The sequence below is a fragment of the Antechinus flavipes genome, chromosome 6, assembly GCF_016432865.1.
Source record: "Antechinus flavipes isolate AdamAnt ecotype Samford, QLD, Australia chromosome 6, AdamAnt_v2, whole genome shotgun sequence".
Lineage (NCBI taxonomy): Eukaryota > Metazoa > Chordata > Mammalia > Dasyuromorphia > Dasyuridae > Antechinus > Antechinus flavipes.
In genome coordinates this window covers 240,459,288-240,478,374 of record NC_067403.1, presented here as the reverse complement: position 1 = coordinate 240,478,374, position 19,087 = coordinate 240,459,288, and the positions used below count along the sequence as shown (strand labels likewise).

At 49.4% G+C, this 19,087-nt stretch overlaps 1 protein-coding gene across 1 annotated transcript in view; it reads right to left on the bottom strand.

Annotated features, from left to right (window-relative positions):
• Nucleotides 1-5,290: 5,290 nt before the first annotated feature.
• The window catches only part of CREB3L1 (cAMP responsive element binding protein 3 like 1), a 53,700-nt gene continuing 39,903 nt past the window's right edge, over nucleotides 5,291-19,087 (bottom strand). Inside the window, exons 5-12 of the mRNA XM_051964172.1 lie at nucleotides 17,578-17,735; nucleotides 16,801-16,950; nucleotides 16,445-16,503; nucleotides 15,664-15,732; nucleotides 13,995-14,094; nucleotides 12,652-12,778; nucleotides 6,938-7,205; nucleotides 5,291-6,576 (exon numbers count right to left, since the gene is read on the bottom strand). Coding sequence (XP_051820132.1) covers nucleotides 6,540-6,576; nucleotides 6,938-7,205; nucleotides 12,652-12,778; nucleotides 13,995-14,094; nucleotides 15,664-15,732; nucleotides 16,445-16,503; nucleotides 16,801-16,950; nucleotides 17,578-17,735 — 968 coding nt within the window. The 3' untranslated portion in view covers nucleotides 5,291-6,539. The remainder of the gene's footprint in view (nucleotides 6,577-6,937; nucleotides 7,206-12,651; nucleotides 12,779-13,994; nucleotides 14,095-15,663; nucleotides 15,733-16,444; nucleotides 16,504-16,800; nucleotides 16,951-17,577; nucleotides 17,736-19,087) is intronic.

The following is a 19,087-nucleotide window of genomic DNA, read 5'->3' as shown; positions in this document are numbered from 1 at the left end:
CTCCTTGGCAGGGCAGCCTCCTACACCCTGAGCCTCCCCTCCCTGGCAGGGCAGCCTCCTACACCAAGCTTTACGGTAGCTCTGGCTTTGTCATTATGTCTCCCAGATGGATCAGCCGCTGGGTTTCTCCATTAGCTCCAGTTCAGTCCTTTCCTGCCCGTCTCTCTAACCCCTCAGGGGCCCTTTGTACATTATTCCTCTGTCCTCACACTTCGCCCTTTACTATCATCTGCTGATTGCATTATCTCCCCCCCTTCCCCTCCTCCTTCCTCCCTCCCTCCAGTGCTCCCTCCTCCAGAGGGTCAGGGACTGGATCCCAGTGTCCTCCTCCCTTCTCTTCCCCCAGCCCCCATTTCCCACTCCTGCATCCTTCCAGATGGAAGGACAGGTCAACAGGCTGGCCTTCAGGAAGGCCTGGCCAAGATTCACAAAACAGGTCACTATTTACAGGAACACGTGTTAAGAGCTGGGCCAGACCTCACTGGTGATGGAGGCCAACCTAAGCACTTTAAAGATGTGGAAACTGAGGCCCAGAAAAATCATCACCTTGTCTCTCCCAGCCCTTTTCTGCCTCCCTTTTGTGTATTCTCTCTCCCCTCCCCCCCCATTAGATTGTAAGCTCCTGAAGCTCAGGGACTGCCTTTTTATTATTATTGTTAATTATATCCCCAGTTCCCGGCACACTTAGTAAGTGTGGATTGGATTGGAATAAATGGGATTCACGAACAATCTGGTGACAGTGTTTAGATCTGAGTTTCCTGATTTTAAAAACATTATCTGGAGAAGGGGGTCAGGAGGCCCCACCATACGACGGAGGGGTGATCTAAGGCCACACAAAAAGTTAGCAGCCCTAGGCCATCCTCTGCTGTAAATCAGTTAACCCAGGATTTCTGGGTAAAGGAATAAAGAGGCTGTGATTCTGTGTTTGTAAGCGAGCCACAGACCTGCCGGGAAGGAGAACGGTGCTGCTTGGGAGCTGTAATCTGCCCCCCTTGTGCCCGCAGCCGGAGCACACACTTCCAACAAAGGATTTGTTGTGTCAATTTGAGGGAGGACGCCTGACATTTAAGGAATAGTCACCTGTCGGCGAGGGTGGCAGGGCCTGGTGAGGTCCAGAAACCGCAGGGCCTGTAACCGGAGATGGTACCACCTCTGCAGCTGTGCATGGGTCCCAACACTAGAACAAAAGCAGCTAAGGTTGCATGTCAACAGGGAGGCTTCGACGGGGGCCTGCAGTGTACACCCCCCCCCTCCACCCCCTCCAACGTAGTACTGAAGGCCCAGCCCAGAACAGGCTGGAAAAAAGCAGCTCTGAGAACATCCAGGAGTCCATGAGAAAGGAGTTCTTGTCAACCCAAGGAAGGAGCCGTTCTGGTCCGGCTCGGAAAGATTCTGGGGACATATAAGGGAGGGGAAGGAGAGAGAACTCCAGAGGGGAGAATCATAGAGGAGAGAGAGTCATTCACCAGCTGCGGGACCCTGGCCAGTAATATCCAGGACAACGGACCAGAAGGCCTCCAACGGTTCATTCTACCCGGCATTGATGTAGAGCTTGGAGACTGGCAAAGGGCCTCGTCTCACTGGTTCCTTACAACAATCCTGTTATGGGGATAGGAGGGAATCCAGTATGATTCCCATTTTACAGATGAGGAAACTGGGGTAGGAGAGGTTAAATGTCAAAAAGTAGCTTTACAACAATCTTGGGAAGCTATTATGGGGATAGGAGGGAATCTAGTATGATCCCCATTTTACAGATGAGGAAACTGGGGTAGGAGAGGTTCAATGTCACAAAGTAGCTTTACAACAATTCTATTATGGGGATTAGAGGGAATCTAGTATGATTCCCATTTTACAGATGAGGAAATTGGGGTAGGAGAGGTTCAATGTCACAAAGTAGCTTTATAACAATCTTGGAAAGCTATTATGGGGATAGGAGGGAATCTAGTATAATTTCCATTTTATAGATGAGGAAACTGGGATAGGAAAGGTTAAATGTCACAAAGTAGCTTCACAACAATCCTATTATGAGGATTAGAGGGAATCTAGTATGACTCCCATCTTATAGATTTGGAAACTGGGTTAGGAGAGGTTAAATGTCACAAAGTAGCTTTGCAACAATCCTGGGACGATATTATGGGACTAGGAGGGAATCTAGTATGACAGCTATAAGATGAAGGGGCTAACTGGATGACCTTTGTAGCTCTGAACCTCTGACCTGATGACCTCCTTGAACATGTGCCTTTGGACAAGAACTCAGCAGACAACATTCCTGGCCTGTGGCTGCCCAGGTCTCCAGGACTTACAGATGAGGAAACTGGGATAGGAGAGGTTAAATGTTACAAAGTAGCTTTACCAATCTGACAGGTATTGGCTAAGATGACAGGAAAAAATAATGATGAATGTTGGAGGGGATGCGGGAAAACGGGGACACTGATGCATTGTTGGTGGAATTGTGAACGAATCCAACCATTCTGGAGAGCAATCTGGAATTATGCCCAAAAAGTTATCAAACTGTGCATACCCTTTGATCCAGCAGTGTTTCTATTGGGCTTATATCCCAAAGAAATATTAAAGAAGGGAAAGGGACCTGTATGTGCCAAAATGTTTGTAGCAGCCCTGTTTGTAGTGGCTAGAAGCTGGAAAATGAATGGATGCCCATCAATTGGAGAATGGCTGGGTAAATTGTGGTATATGAACATTATGGAATATTATTGTTCTGTAAGAAATGACCAGCAGGATGAATACAGAGAGGACTGGCGAGACTTACATGAACTGATGCTGAGTGAAATGAGCAGAACCAGGAGATCATTATACACTTCGACAACAATACTGTATGAGGATGTATTCTGATGGAAGTGGATCTCTATGACAAAGAGACCTAACTGAGTTTCAATGGATAAATGATGGACAGAGACAGCTACACCCAGAGAAGGAACACTGGGAAACGAATGTGAACTATCTGCATTTTTGTTTTTCTTCCCGGGTTATTTCTATCTTCTGAATCCAATTCTCCCTGTGCAACAAGAGAACTGTTTGGTTCTGCACACATATATCGTATCTAGGATATTCTGTAACCTATTTAACATGTATAGGAATGCTTGCCATCTGGGGGAGGGGGTGGAAGAAGGGAGGGGAGAAAACGAAACATAAGCGAGTGCAAGGGATAATGTTGTAAAAAATTACCCTGGCATGGATTCTGTCAATACAAAGTTATTATTAAATAAAATAAAATTAAAACAAAACAAAACAAAACAAAACAAAACAAAAAAAAAAAAACAAAGTAGCTTTACAACAATCTTGGGAAGCTATTATGGGGATAGGAGGGAATCTAGCATAATTCCCATTTTACAGATGAGGAAACTGGGATAGGAAAGATTCAATGTCACAAAGTGACATTTTTTACATACCAGGTGAGATGGCTTAGTCTTCCTGAGGATCCTTTTAAACGTAAGGATATGTTTCTCTCTAGTCTCTACCCAAAGGCTTGGGGTGGGGAGGAAAGGGGGGGGTCTCTCTCTCCAATGGACGGTTTTTAAAAACTTGTTTTTGGAGCCAGCCTTGATTCTCTTGGTACAATGGACACCCCAGGAAGGAAAATCCATCTGTCCGTGCCATCGATACTTTGCACAGTGGCTAGCACTGTAGTGGATACTTAATAAATGCTTGTTTCCTTCCTTCCGGATCTTCTCCATCTTTGTATATAGTATTTACTATGTTTTTTAAAAAAATTAATTAAAGTAAATTGAATTTAAATTAAAACAATTTGAAAAATATGTATCATCTTCCCCTAAATCTTTGATTTTTCAGGCTAAACTTTTTTTTTTACTGTTGAGTTGATCAAAGATCCTTTGGGTGATTAAGTCCCCCGTCACACCAGGAGGCGGCAGCAGAATGGGAAAGAATTGGGCAACTGACATCTGATAGGAATCAAGGGCTCGGAGATCCACACTGGGAGGCCATGGGTCACGGTGCTCAGGAGGTGAAGTGGGAGGGAGGAATTCGGCCTCAGAGGTCAGGGCAGCCAAGGGTTAGGCGTCCAGGGAATCGAGTCATTCTGATGTCAAGTGCTGATCCCAGGACGGGTGCTGCCAGCCCCCGAGCCGGATCTATGCTTGTCTGTAACTGAGGCAAACTTTGGCCACTTAGAGGGTCCCAATTCTAAACAGAAGTAGGGAATTCTGGCCCCGAGAGGCCTGTAGCCCATTAAGGTGCAGGGACTCGCAGGACTGGCCTCCGACATCCGATCCAGATCCCATGATCACGGCTTGGGGAAGGACTAAGTGGAACCAGGTCGACGCATTATCACTCGGCCCCTCCAGAAGTTCCGACGGCTGTCCATTGGCTCTGAGCTGAAATGCCAGCCTTCCTGGTTGGCATTTAAAGCCCTTCACCGTCTGGCTCCATCCTTCCTTTGGAGCCCATTTGTCCCTCATCTCCCCCTTCCGCACATCACATTCCAGCCAACCTCAACAACCCGTTCCCCGTACATGACGTTCGATCCCCTGCCCCACAGGCCTTTGTCCAGGCTGTCTTCCAAATGGGACCTGCCTCCTGCAAGGCTCAGCTGGACGCCTCCCACACGAGACATTTCCTGGTCCCCTCCCAGGTAGTCCCTCCCCCACCTAGAAATGACTTTGTTTATCTACGTATCTGGGAACTTGATATTTCCTCTCCAGAAAAAGAGAGAAGTTCCTTGAGTTCAGGGATTATTCTATTTTTTTTTTTTACTTCTTTTTTCTAGTGCCTGGCATAATACCTGGCATATAGTAGGTGCTTAATAAATGCATAATGAATATTGAATATAGGATCATAAAGCTTGAGTTAGAGAGGAGGGCCCAAGCCACAATCTGGTCCAATTCTCCCATTTCACAGCTGAAGTGAAGGGACCTGCCCAGTATCACACAGTAGAGAGACAAAATTTGAACTCGGATCTTATCTATGATTTTGCCCTCCACCATGTTGCTTCAGTAGTTCCGAAGCTGGTGTTTTGGTTACTTGTCAGCCAGATTCCTCTCCCCCCACCCCAACCACAGTGGTTTTAATTAGTTGCTAATTAACCAGCATAATAGGGATACTGACTGAAGTGGTTCTGTACTGTCCACAGCAAGCCCAGATGGTCCCGGGGCAGCCTGGGTACCGCAAGACTGGGCTCAGAGCTGGACGAATTCAGTGGAGGCCGGCTCAAGCAAAGGCTGCTCCCCAGCAGAAGGAGGTTCCCCTTCCTACCACCCTTTCTCTCTCCCCCCCAACCCCAACGATCCCAAAGGGAGAAAGGCACGTGAGCAAGAGGTTGATGCTGAATCTTTTTTTTTTGTTTTAATTTTGCTTCTCTAAAGCGTGCGCTCAGCTGATGGAGTGAGGAGGGAGGCAACTGAAAAGGCCCAGCAGCAGGGCAGCATGGGGAGGCCGGGGGGAGGGGGAGAGGGGAGAGTGTCCCCCTCCCCCCAGGTTCCAGGAAGGAAGGGGTAGCTAAGCCCGCACTAACTTCATAAAATACAAAATGGGGAAAAAACGGGGTGGGGAGGAAATGGGGCATAGGGGGGTGGCTTCTAAAATACAATATCTTAGGGAATTGGCAGTAATAAAAAATAAGGTTCATTATTTACAAACAATTTCTGCTCTTGGTCTCTGTACAGTAGTGGGGGGCAGTGGGGCCTGGCCTGACCCCTGTCCTGGGAGGGCGGGATAAGGGAACTCTGATGGCACAGTGGTTGTTAAATCAAGGGAAAGGTGAGGAGGGCAGCCCAGTGGTCTCTGGGAAAGAGTGATAAGGAAAAAAGGAAGGGGGTGGGATCAGGAGAAGTCCTAGGGAAAGTTCCTTCTTATTCAAAGAAAACTTTGCCCACGAGTTCTCCCGGAGCTGAGGGCAGGGAGGGATCTGTCTTGTCCCATCACATCTCCAAGGCCAGGGCAGACTCTCCGGGTAGGCCCACCCATTCTTCCCCCATGGATTTGGGGAGCTCCCCTGGGAGAGAAAATGGCCTCGGAGATGGAAGGGATGGAGCTTTTCCAACCCGCTTCTACCCAAAGGGCTGAGATGAATTAGAAAGGAGAGGGAGGGGGCTGGGGAGTGTGATGATGGTGTCTATGTACAATCCAGCCCCAGAAGCGGGGCCTATGTCCATCCCCTCTGACCCTAAGGATAGGTCCTTCGGGTTAGGGGGAAGGGAACATCAGAGGTGAGCCAGGGATGGAGAGAAGAGAGAAAATGGAGAGCTCCCAACTAGTGGACAGTTCAATTGTAGTGGTGTTGGGTGAGAGAGGCTACAGGGGCATTGGGAGGAGTGACGTGTTCCAAGGCCAGGACGGGAAGAGAGAGAAGACGAGGGCTCCCCTTCTCCTTCCTCTTCTCCCTCTCCCCTGCCCACCCTCAGTGCCATCCTTCCAGAGTCTCCTGCCTGGGACGGGTGAGACCCGTCAGGGAAAAGAAGGAAGGGCGGTTGTGGGTAGAGATATGGATCGGATTGGGAAGGTTGAGTAAGGTCCCCCTTCTTCTGAGTGGCTTGGGGTCCAGGCGGTATCCTGGGCTCTGGCGGGCGCTACAAGGACGTGGTGGTGCCGTTTGGATGCGTCTCTCTGGAGGAACAAGCAAGAAAGGGTGGGCATGGGTAGTTAGTGCTAGGTCTCGGTACCACTGCCCTTCTGCTGAGGTGAATGATAATGATAACACCGACTCCTGGACCGGCATCTGAGCTTTTCCTCCATAATTAGTTTCTGAAGTCAAGTACAATGAATTCCATTTACAGATAAGGAAACTGAGGCTCACAGAGACAAAGTGATTTGCCCGATTTTAGAAGTGAGTTAGAGAGAACAAGCTTCTGTGGGGGGCCTAAGAAACAATGAGCAGCCAGCCAGAGGCCTTGTTCTGAGCTCTTATTGGACACCCCCCTCCCCGACACTGATCTCGTTCTAAAGACCCGGGGCCTCGATCACCAACCTCTCATGGAAGCGCTCCTTGGGGTGGATGAAGTCAGGGCGGGTGTCGTTCCCGTCCGGGGCCTCCAGCTGGGACTTGCTCAGGTACTTGGTGGCCTCGTGGGAGCTGGCCAGGTGGCCGTGGGAGAGATGATCCTGGGGCTGCTGCTCCTCAGGGACACCTGGCTTGGTCTCCCAGCCCTCTGGGGGTTCCACGGGCAGCAGGGAGCTGTAGCCATCCTCCAGCGAACTGGCCCCCTCGTCATAGAACAGGAGGCTTCGGGATGGCACTGAGGGACAGCGAGAAGACAGTGAATGCCCTGCTGGACAGACAGTGAGGATGGGAGGGGGCACAGGAGAAGGGACAATACTGAACAGGGGAGCCGGGGCACTGGTGAGCTGCTCACTAGCATCATCCTTCCTGCGCCATAGAATCCTAGAATGCCAGAGCCGGAAGGGCCCTCAGAAATCGATCAACCGGTCAATAACCATTGATTATGCACCTACTGTGTTCTGGGATACAAAGACAGAAACGACACAATCCCTGCCCCCATGGAATGTAGAGATCTATCAGAATATCAAATGTTAGTGCTAGAAAGACCTTGAAAACAGAGCTGGAAGGCATATGAATGAACCCTAACAAGGTGATACAGTGAAGAGAGAGAGCCAGACTTAGACTCAGGGGGATCTGAGTTCACATCCAGCCTCATTCACTTCCTACTTATGTGATGCTGGGCAAGTCACTTAACTGTTTGCCTCAATTTCTTCATCTGTAAAATGAGCTGGAGAAGGAAGTAACAAATGACTCCAGTATTTCTGTCAAGAAAACGCCAGGAAAAGAGGGTCACAAAGAATGGGGGACAGCTGAAAAAATGGCCGAATGATAGAGATTATCTGGTCTAATTTTTTTATGAATGAGGAAACTAAAATTGTGACTTAATGGAGATCATACTAATAGCAGAGCAGGAATTTGAACCCAGATCCTCTGGCCCCCAATCAAGGGCTCTCTTTCCTTTGCACCACATTTCTCTTGCTTCTCTCAGGAGTTCAAATCACTCATTCCAAAATCCCTGTTTCTGTGTGTAAGCAAGCACAAGCTACCAAGGCATCTTGGGGTGAGATCAGAATTGTCTCTGATTGGCGAAGCTGGGCTCCTTAGCCTCACTTCTGCTTGGTCCCTTTTTTCTCACCTTCTTTTCACTAGAGTTTACTCAGCTGCTTCCACTTCCTTTCCACCCACTCAGCCCCTAATCCTAAAGATGGCTCTGGCTCTCTTTCCATTGCTCTCTTGAAACTGCTCTTTCGAGATTCTGCAGTGACCTTCTCTCATTCTTCATCCTCCCTGACCCTATAGCCACAATTGATGTTATCAATCCACTTGCCCTTCTTGAAACTCAGAGCTGACAGGAAATCTAGAAGTCTTCAAGTAGTCTCCCTTATTTTCTCCCTATGGGTGGGGTACCTCCAGAGGGGCTGCTCTGTACGGGTGAGGAAACAGGCTCAGGGACATGACTGGCTAGTCCAAGCTCACATTGCTAGTTCATGGCAGAAAGGGAGAGCAGTGATTGAGCTCAGGCCTTTTGATTCCAAATAAAAATATTGGGTCACTCTTTTGCCTTCTGGGACATTGCTGGAGACTTCATCTTTTTTCTTCTTTGATCAGGCCACGTCTGACTCTTTTCCTGCTTAATCTAGTCATGTGCTTAAATATCACTTCCAATCAATCCAAGTTGCCCTTTTACCCAGGAAATTCTGAGTCCAACTTCAATTTTTCCTATGGTTGCTGAGCTCCATGTTACTCTGTGTGCCAAGATGATGCCCTCTGCCCTCCAGATGTATTCCTATTCCCCTCAAAATATCCTCCACTTCTATTTCAGCTGTGAATTCACCAAAGCTGGAAGAAGATCTGAACCTGGGATCAGAAGAGCATCCAGCCCTTTGGTGGTACGCAGGAGAAACCCAGTAGTCTTCAGAAGTCACTCCTCTCCTCATAAGCCATCAGTGGCTCTTCACTTACTACTGAATTAAAAATTTAAAACAAACAACATATAAATATTCTTTCTACAAACTGGCTCCAAACTATCCCAGTAGCTTTATCTCAAACTATTACCCTTTCTAGAGGACAATGTTCTGGCCAACTTGACTACATTTCATCTGCTTCAGCAGGTAGCCTTCCCTCCTCCTTTCATTCCTCCCCTCTCATTAATCTCCAATTTTTCCCTGTCTATTGGCTGTCTCCCTGGTTCCATGTCATATCTATGTCTCTTCATTCCTAAAACAAAACAACACAAAACACCTTCATTTATTCTGCCCATCCCTTTAGCTCTTCTTCTTTTTATAGCTGAACTACTTGACAAGGCCATCTACAATCAAGGTTCTCATTTCTTTTCCTTGAACTCTCTTATTAACTCTCTGAAGTCTGGCTTCCAACCTCATCATTTGGTCCAAACTACTCTTTTCAACTAATGATCTCTTAGGAAGCAGCTAGGTGGCAAAGACACTGGATCTGGCTCATTTTTTCAGTTGTTCCCCAAACTTTGTAACCCTATTTTCTTGGAGTTATCCTGATAGAATCGAACAACTGAACAATAATTATCTCTTAATTGCTAAATCTAATGTCAGTTCAAAGAGAAGATTCAATTCAGTTCCAATTGATCAGTGATGGACAGAAGTAGCTACACCCAGGGAAATAACACTGGGAATTGAATATGGACTACTTGCATTGTTGTTTTTCTTCCCAGGTTATTTTTACCTTCTTAATCCAATTTTTCTTGTGTAATAAGAGAACTGTTCGGTTCTGCAAACATATATTGTATCTAGAATATACTGTGACATATTTAACATGTATAGGACTGCTTGCCATGTGGGGGAGGGGGTGGAGGGAGGGAAGAGAAAAGTCGAACAGAAGTGAGTGCAAGGGATAATGTTGTAAAAAATTACCCTGGCATGGGTTCTGTCAATAAAAATTATGAGTAAGACCCTCTCCGAGGGTCTGAGCCGGTGATTCTGGCCGCCTGCCTTAGGACTCAGGAGGACACAAGATATTCCCTGTCCTGCCTCTGGGTACTCTCTCTCCTGCATCGAATGCTCTTCTCCCTATCTCTGCATCCTGCCTTCCCTGTTTCCTTCAGGTCCTAGCTAAAACCCGGCCCTCTATAGGAAGCCTTTCCCAAGCTCTCTGACCTCTTGAGCTTTCCCTTTGTAAATCATTCTCAAGTTATCCCGAATATGGTTAGTTTGTGTAGTCATTTGTATGTTGTCTAATTAGACTATAAGCTACTTGAGAGCAGAGACTGTGACTTGAACCGCGTGGATGACATGACTCAGTTTTCTTGGCTTGCACAGTTAATAAAAGTCAGAGCCAGAATTTGAACTCAAGACTGACTTCCCGCCTAAAATTCTGTTCCTTAGGCTATAGAGCCTATCGTTGATTTCTTTGTGATCCCATTCGGGGTTTTCTTGGCAGAGATACTGGAAAGGTTTTGGCATTTCCTTCTTTAGCTCATTTTACAGTTGAGGAAACTGAGGCAAACAGGATTAAATGACTTGCTCGGGATCACACAGCTATTGTATTTGAATTCTTTCTGACTCCAGGCCCAACTCTCTATCCATTGAACCACCTCCTACCTCCATAAACTCTTTTTTTTTTTTTTTTTTTTTTTTTTTTTGCTGAGGCATTGGGGTTAAGTGGCTTGCCCAGGGTCACACAGCCAGGAAGTATTAAGTGTCTGAGACTAGATTTGAACTCAGGTCCTCCTGACTTCAGGGCTGCTCCATAAACTCTTAATATTTCTGGGTAAAAACTGTAGACTTCTTGAATTCTAGAGTTGGAAGGGACCTCAGAGGCCATGTAGTCCAGCCCATGCCCAGACAACAACTCTCTCTACACTGTCCTCCATCACGAGGTCCTCCAGCCTTCCCCTAAGACCCATTCCTCCTCCAAGCAGGCCATTCTGGGGACATCAAGCTTAAATTGCCCACATTGTAGCTTCTTCCCACTGTAGCTCCTGTGGGGTCAAGCCGTACAAAGCGAATCCCTTTCCCTGCTTACCAACCCTTCCCCGACTCGCAGACAGCTCTTGTAACCTCCCCAAGTGATCTCTAGATTCCCCTCCGTTCAGATCCTCGGGGCCCTTCCTCATCTCGGCCGTCCCCGAGCCCGACTGGATGCTCTCCAGCTCATCAACATCCTTCCTAAAATGCGGGGCCCAGAATGGGCGCAAAGTTCTGGCCTCTGCCCGGCTCACTTTCTCTCCCCGCTGCCTTGATGATCCCTCCGTTTAGCTTGGAAAGCCCTCCACGAGCTTTCCCAGGCGCTGTTTCTCAGTCCCATTGGACATCACACTGCCTCCTTACCTTTGGGGTCCGACTTTCTGCTTCTGAGACACAACGCTCCATCTGCCACCTCCGTGCCTTCGCACAGAGCACCCTCGTGGCTAGAATGTCGTCCCTTCCCCCTTCCACCTCAGAGGATCCTTTCTTTCTTTAAGACAAAGCTCCCGTATCGCCTCCTCATAAAATCCTGCTCCCCAGCCTTGCGGCCTTCCCTCCCAGGCTGCCCTGGGTTTAGTCACTTTGTACATATTCGTATTTATACTCTTTGTACATATATGTATACATATACATACATAATCGCTTTGTATTTATGCTGGTCGCTTATGCCTAATCACTTTGTTTATATTTCTACTGTAATCACTTATACCTAATAATTTTGTTTATATTTAAATGGTATACACTTACACATAATTACTTTGTATTTGTACTGTATACACTTATATGTAATTACTTTGTATATATTTGTATTTATACTTTAAACACTTTTACAAGTTCATGGCTTTTTTTTCCCCATTAGAATGTAAGCTTAGGAGCAGCTAGGTGGTGCAGTGGATAGAGCACCAGCCCTGAAGGCAGGAGGATCTGAATTCAAATCTGATCTCAGACAGTTAACACGGCTTGGCTGTGTGACCTTGGGCAAGTCACTCAATCGCCTCAGCAATAAACAAACAAACAAATGAATGAATAAACAAACCAACAAATAAATGAATAAATAAATAGACAAACAAACAAACAAATAAATGAATGAATGAAAATGTAAGCTTATTTCACTGGGATTGTTTCATTCTCCATAAATCCTTGTAAATTGATTAAGCAGGACTAAGTGTAGGGACCTGTCATGTTTGGAACCTGTGATTCTCTTAATGTGGCTTAAGATCTCGTTAGGTATATTTTGGTCTCCATGATACACTGTTGATTCATATTGAGTTTGTGGTCCGCCCGAGGACTTCTTCACCCAAATTAGTGTAGAGCCCTGCCTCCCTCTTGTCATCTCCCCCTCCTTGAACTCCCCAAAGCACTCTACCTGGACCTCCCCCTCCCTGCACGCATCTAACCTTCCCTTGTATTAGAATTATTGAGTTATTTCTGTCTTCTTTCCTGTTCAGTGTGTCCCATCTCCCCCAGGAGCCTTTCCCCATCCCTTTTAATGAGCCTTCTCTTTATTGAGAATCCCCATTTATTCAGTCTAGAACTGAGCTGTACCCTTACTGGCTCCCCCATCAGACCATGAGATCCTGGAGAACAGGGACCAGCTTGTCTCTTTGTATCCCCAGAACTTAGCATGGTGCCTGGCATTCAGTAGGTGCTTAATCAGTGCTTATTGACCAGAGTGCTTTGTTCCCTGGACCCTGGGATGCACCCCGACCGAGGGGCTGAGGGCGGGCAGGGCCGGACACTCACTCTGGCTGGCCGTGTACACGCTGGCAGCGGGGAGCGGAGCCTCCTTCACCGTCTGGGACATGGAGGAGAACTCCGGGAGGCAGGGCATGATGGAGCCCAGCACCAGGACGAAGCACAGTGCTACCACCTGGAAACCGGAGAGAGAAGGTGAGGGTCGGCCTCCCGCCGCCCCGGCGGACCACGGGGAGGAAACCGCCAGCAGAGGTGAAGCCGCCGGGGATGAGAGGCCACACGGGCGGCATCCATCTTTCCTCCCAGAGCCGAGCTGATGGCACAATGGCAGGGTAGGGGCGGCGGGTCGGGGAGTATCCCTGCCACCATCTGAGGGGCCGTGAGGGTGACCACCGGGTGAGGCAATGTCGGAAAAGAAATGCCCTGATGCCCATAACTTTAGAAGACCAGTATTCCTCTGGCCGCCAATTTAATTAGAACAAAACGGGCCTAGAGGGAGGAGGTTTTGTCTTGTCTCAGGTCATCCATGTAATAAGAGGCAAAGCTGGCAGCCTCCTGAGGCGCTATATCCATGAGAGGTGGCAGACAAGGGGTCGGCTAAGTTTTCATTGGGGGGCAACCTGCAGGTGGACTCCCAGGAAGATAAGGAGCAGCTACATGGAGTCAGGTAGGTCTGGATTCAAATCCTGTCTCACATACGAACTGGTTGTGGGCAAATAATTTACTCTAGCTCTGTGGGACTCAGTTTCCTCACCTGTAAATGAAAAGGTTTGGACTCAACGGCCTTTGAGATTTTTTCCAGCCTAAATCTATAACCTTAAATTCTAGCTGCAGGACTCAGGGGAAGACTGGCAGTCCAACTAGCCGCCGGTAGGGTCAAAATGGCTCCTGCCCAGCTGGTCTGACCACTGGGTGAGGGAGCCTTTGCCTGAGGCTCTCTGTCGAAAACCCACTTTCCGGCTTTTTCCTGGGACAGGAGGGAACAGCAATTAAGCTTATTGGATTTATTGAGGTTTTGCTTGTTGGAATTAAAGGCCTGGAGGAAGGCCTCTGGAACGGGCCCTTGGCCTGGGCTCACAAGCACTGTGGGGTCTGCCTACCCTCACCCTGTTTAGTCTGGTTCAGGAAAGGCCTTGCCCTGGACTGACCTAAGGGAGGAGGAGCACTGACCCAGTGGGAGATGGGTACCGCCACTCCATCACGGGACGCATCGTCAATCTTTGGAAACATCCCTTTCTCCCCTCCCTCCCGGTCGCCTCGGGACCTCCCTGTCGCCCCATATTCTGGGTATTTGCCCGCCTCCTGGAGACAGGAATCTGGCTCTGGTACGAGGGCCCGAGGCAATGGAAGAAAGCACCCAGGAGCAGAAAAGAAGGGCAGGCTCTACCCACCATGATGCAGGTCCCCGTCTGGGTGGCAGCCATCTTGTACGGTCTGGAGAGCTTGCCCGTCACCAGGGCCTGGAGCTTCTGTAGCTGCTGGAGAAGGGTTCTGAGGAAGGCACAACGGAGGGGTCACCAGGATGAATGGCCCTGCCCGGCTCCTCTCCCTGACCCCGAGGCAGGTCATCGACCAACAGCTCAAAGGTGTTCGAGCCCTGGGGCGGAGCTCAGGGGGGGCATCTCGGGAATCTCACAGCGAGGGGCATGAACTTCAGAGACTTCCATTCCCTTCCTGTCTGAGGCAGGATTCGCATTCAGGACTTCCTAACTTCCATGGCAGGGACAGCCCATCCCCTTCTGGAGGGACAGTGCTCTCCAATTCGAGGACCGAGTTTAAGCCCTGACGGGTGGGGGTCCCTAGAAGGCTCAGTGGATAGAGCGGCGAGTCTGGAGTCAGGAAAGCCTGCGTTTAAATCCCAGCTCAGACTGTGTGAACCCGGACGAGTCACTTCACCTACGTCTGCCTCAGTTTCCTCATGAGTAAAATGAACTGAGGCAGAAAAGGGCAAATTACTCCAGTCTCGGCGGAGACACCGCCGTGCGCAATATTGATGGGCTCTGGTCTCCAGAGGTGACCGTGACTCGGCGAATTATTCACCACTTCCTGAGACGCGGTTTTGCCCTCTGCGCAGCGGGCGGGGAGAGGGGCGGGGGGAAGCGCTTTCAGAAGGCTCCCCATCCCCAGCTTGGCCGTGGACAGGTGGGGTTGAAATCCCCCAACTGCACAGCAGGTGGCAGCACAGCTCCAGCAATGTGCTCCCGGCCAGGGGTCTGAGCCAGAAGTGGGGCTGGGAGAGGGTCAGCGTGAACTTCCCGGATGTTCCCTCCACCTCCTTCCCCTCCCCCGGCTGGTGAATGGCAGAAGGTGGACCTGACCTCTCTGCTGGCCCCCTCCCCACAACACGAAGAGAAAGAGCCCAAGGGAAGGAGAAAAGGCAGGTTCACACCTTCGTGCTCGGATCCCTTTCCTAGACCTTGAGGGACCCTCTCATGTTTGAAATTCTTATTTGACAAAGGGGGAAACTGAGGCACTGAAGGGAAAGCCCTGGGCAGAAGTCGTCCATTAGGTAGAGGGAGAGCGGAGATTAGATCCCCAGGCTCCGGACTCCTGTTCTGAGGAACCCTAATAATAATAACAACAGCTAACATTTATTTGTCAGAAAGACCCAAGTTCAAATGTGGCCTCAGTCACTGAGTAGCTGTGAGATCCTGGGCAAGTCATTTCACCCTGTCTGCCTCATTTCTTCCTCTGTAAAATGAGCTGGAGAGGAAAGGGCAAATCGCTCCATTATCTCTGCCAGGAAAACCCCAGCGGGGTCCCGGAGAGTCGGGACAGGGAAATCAGTAAAAAACAACAAAGCTGCTATTATTATCCCCATTTTACTGCTAGGAAAACTGACAGTTAGGGCAAGAAATTTGTTAAGGATCCCATAGCTGTCCCAACAGGATTTGGACCCCAGGTTTTCCAGGCTCCACGTCCTGCACTCTATCCTGCCTCCTAAGCAGCTCAGCACCATGCTGTACCTTCCCCCCAGCCCCCCAAGGCTGTGACCAATTCCAGCCCAACCTGAGGAGCAACAACGGAGGCCAGGCTAAGGCGGGGAGGGGCCCGGCTCACCTGTTGGCATTTTCCAGGGTCTCCACCTTCTTCCATAGCTCGTTATTCTCTGATGTGAATGTCTCTACTCTGTTGGAGTCAAGGGGACACCAGATTCAGAGACATGGCTCCTCTTGGGACCATCCATCCCTGCTCTTCTCTTCCCAGGGCCCCGTAGCTGTTTCTTTCTCATTCTAACCTTTCTCATCCTGGCTGCTTCCTTCCCCATCCCTGCCTCAGATGACCCAGGATCCCCTCTCTGATCCTCCTGCGCCTGGCTAAGCCCAGGATTCCCCTGTGTGACCTCTGGTGTCCTTGGATAAGCCCAGGATCTCACCTCTGACCCTCTGGTACCCCTGGCTAAATCCAGGATTTCACCTCTGACCCTCTGGTACCCCTGGCTAAGCCCAGGATCTCACCTCTGACCCTCTGGTACCCCTGGCTAAACCCAGGATCTCACCTATGACCCTCTGGTACCCCTGGCTAAACTCAGGATCTCACCTCTGACCCTCTGGTACCCCTGGCTAAACCCAGGATCTCACCTCTGACCCTCTGGTACCCCTGGCTAAACCCAGAATCTCACCTCAGACCCTCTAGTACCCCCGGGTAAGCCCAGGATCCCTCCTTTGACCTTCTAGTGCCCCCGGTAAGACTACACAGCCCCAGCAGCGAGGGATTCCCTTTCTAGAGGGTCCTTGTTTCTTTAAAATCCCAACAATAATATTCTTCAATGAACAAAACTGGGTTTTCTTTCTCCTCAGCGCCCCCTTGTAGAAGAGAAAGGAACTAAAAAGAGCCGTACTTCTTCTCTAGACACTCCACGTATTCCTTTTTCTTCCGGCGACTCTCCTGGGCAGATATCTGGTGGGAAGGAAGCCACAGGGGCTGAGGCTGGGATGCTGCTGCCCGAGGCGGTCCTCCCGCTCCCACAGCCCCACCGGGGCAGCCAAAGTATCTTAGAGGCCCAGTCCAAGAGTATCGCCTCACTTGACAGAGGAGGGAAGTAAGATCCAGGAAGGAGAGTGACCTGGGAAGGCCAGAGCTGGGAAGAAAACTCAGCTCTGTGACCTCGCCTTCAGGGCTCCATAGATCTTCCTGGGGGACCCCCTTACTCTCCCGATGGTGGACTCCCTCCAGGGCCTAAAGGCGCCCCCATACCTTATTCTTGATTTTCCTCCTGACCCTCTTCAAGGCCTTCTCCTCAGCTTTGGTGAGGGGGAGTTTGGTGGGGATAGGGTAGCCCTCCGCAATCAAAGTACGTTTCTCTTCCTCAGTCAGGAGCAGTGGCCCGGATGTCCCCTGGAGTTTCTGGAGGACACAAATTTGGGGTGGGATGGGGAGAAGGTTCCTAGAGATTGATCTTACCCTTGCCCTTGGGACCCCAAATCAGGTTCGTATTCAAGGAACCGATTCAATGCTACTCATTGGCTCTCCTATCTTGGAGACTGAGGAAGGAACGCCCAAGGCGGTCCATGGGCAGGACCATTCTTGGCGCCCACCTCCTGGGGCCTGTCCATCGGAGATCCCTGTTCTTCCCTGAGCCCCATCTCCCACTGTGCTCCAGATACCACCAGAGATGACGGCAGGTCTACTTCCCTGGGCTCCAGTGCGCCACCCCCCCAACCCCAAGCTCTGAAGATCCCAGAGCAGAGCTAGAAGAGACCCCACAGCCCGTCTAGTCAAATCACTAAAAGTGAGACCCTGGAAGGGTAATTGATTTGTAGTAACAAACAGAGAGCATTTGAACCCCAACCCCTCATTCCACAGCTAGTGGTTTTTCATTTTGGGAATGTCATGAGGCCATGGGAAAGGAAGAGGACAGGGACATTCATTTCATCTTAACTCAAACGTCTCCTTCCTCAAAAGACTCTTAAACTCTCCACTGGCAGGATTCCATCCTCCCACCATAGGGCTCCCAGCTCCCTACTTCCTTACATGTGGGGCGGTGAGGAGGGGAGAGGAAGAGATGGCTGCAGATGAACGAGCTGTGGGCCGGGCCGGGCTGGAGGGCGGCAGAGATCGGGGACTCTGCGAACCATCGCTGTCGCTGCCATTGCTGCTTGGGGGTGTCGGTGGCATTTGGACCAAGTCATCTGAGAAGAGTCCAGGGAAATCAGGTTACCGTGACCCTGCTCCCAGCCCTGACATCAGGGGAACTGGGATCCCCCAGCCCTACCCCCAGATCTGACATCACAGGGACAGGTTACTGGGATCTTGTTCCCAATTCAAACAATGTCCCATGGCATAGAACTTACATTTTATCAGGGGAGATAGAATCTATCTATCTATCTATCTATCTATCTATCTATCTATCTATGTATTGATAGAATGTACATGTGTTTGTGTGTATATATATGACCAGTACGGGTGCATACCCGTCTATATAGATGGGTATGCACCCGTACTGGTCATCCCACTATAGTATATCACAGTCTGGATAGTGGTCTTTTCCATTTCTCCTGTATGAATTTCTCATTGTCTTTCTCAAGTGACTCCCGCCATCTTGAAGGAGACGCCTTTGCTAGTACACATACAGTTGACTGTCATTGAGAATGGATTCAACACTGGGCCTTGCATCGTAGGGACAAAATTCAGCCTTAAATCAAGGCTAAATGTAGTCCCAGAGACAATTCTGTTCCTCAGCTCTCCAGTTACTGAGGTTTAGGACCTAAGCAGGGAGATGTGTGCTTGCCAAGGGTGCTGGCCCTTGTTGTGGAGATCTTGGGCAAGATCCATATGAACAAGTGATTCCCGGAAGATGTAAGGATCTTCCAGCTGCTCTTGTTCTCAGATGACAGCACACTGCTTGTTTTAAGACCCAGAATGCACTTCATTGACTTTGGGGCATAGGCTACTCATTACCTCAGCGCCCTTGGTAGGGATGGTTTCAGTTTTATATTTGTACCCTCAGCACTTAGCACAATACTTCAGACATAGGGGGTAATGAATAAATGCCTGTAGGGGCCTGAGCTCAGTTTCTAGTGGACACTCAGTGGAGAAAAGTATAAAGTTGCATTTGAGTTTTCCCAAAGGGCTTCTGGGAATCCTGGGCTTCTAAGCCCTCAGAGAATAAGTGACTTCAGGTTGATCACTCATGCTTCGTGGGCCTTAGTTTCCTCATTTGTGAACCATGGGACCACTGTTTTAGAGCTAGAAGGGATCCCCAGAAATAGTCCACAAATACTTCCTTGCACCCATCAGGGGTGAGAGCCCAGCCTCGAATGCCCAGGGAACAAGACACAGAGAGGATTTGGATTTTCCCAGACATCCAATGGGAACGCTTTCTCCTAAGGACGTTAGAATGAGGGATGTTTCCGAAGATCTTTCTCTGGATTTTCCTTTCATCTACTTCTTTCAATGGTTAAATAGTAAACCAAGTACCAGTAATAGGAATAGGAATAGGAAACCAGTAAGCCAAAGACAAAGTGTAGGAAAGCAGAGTGGG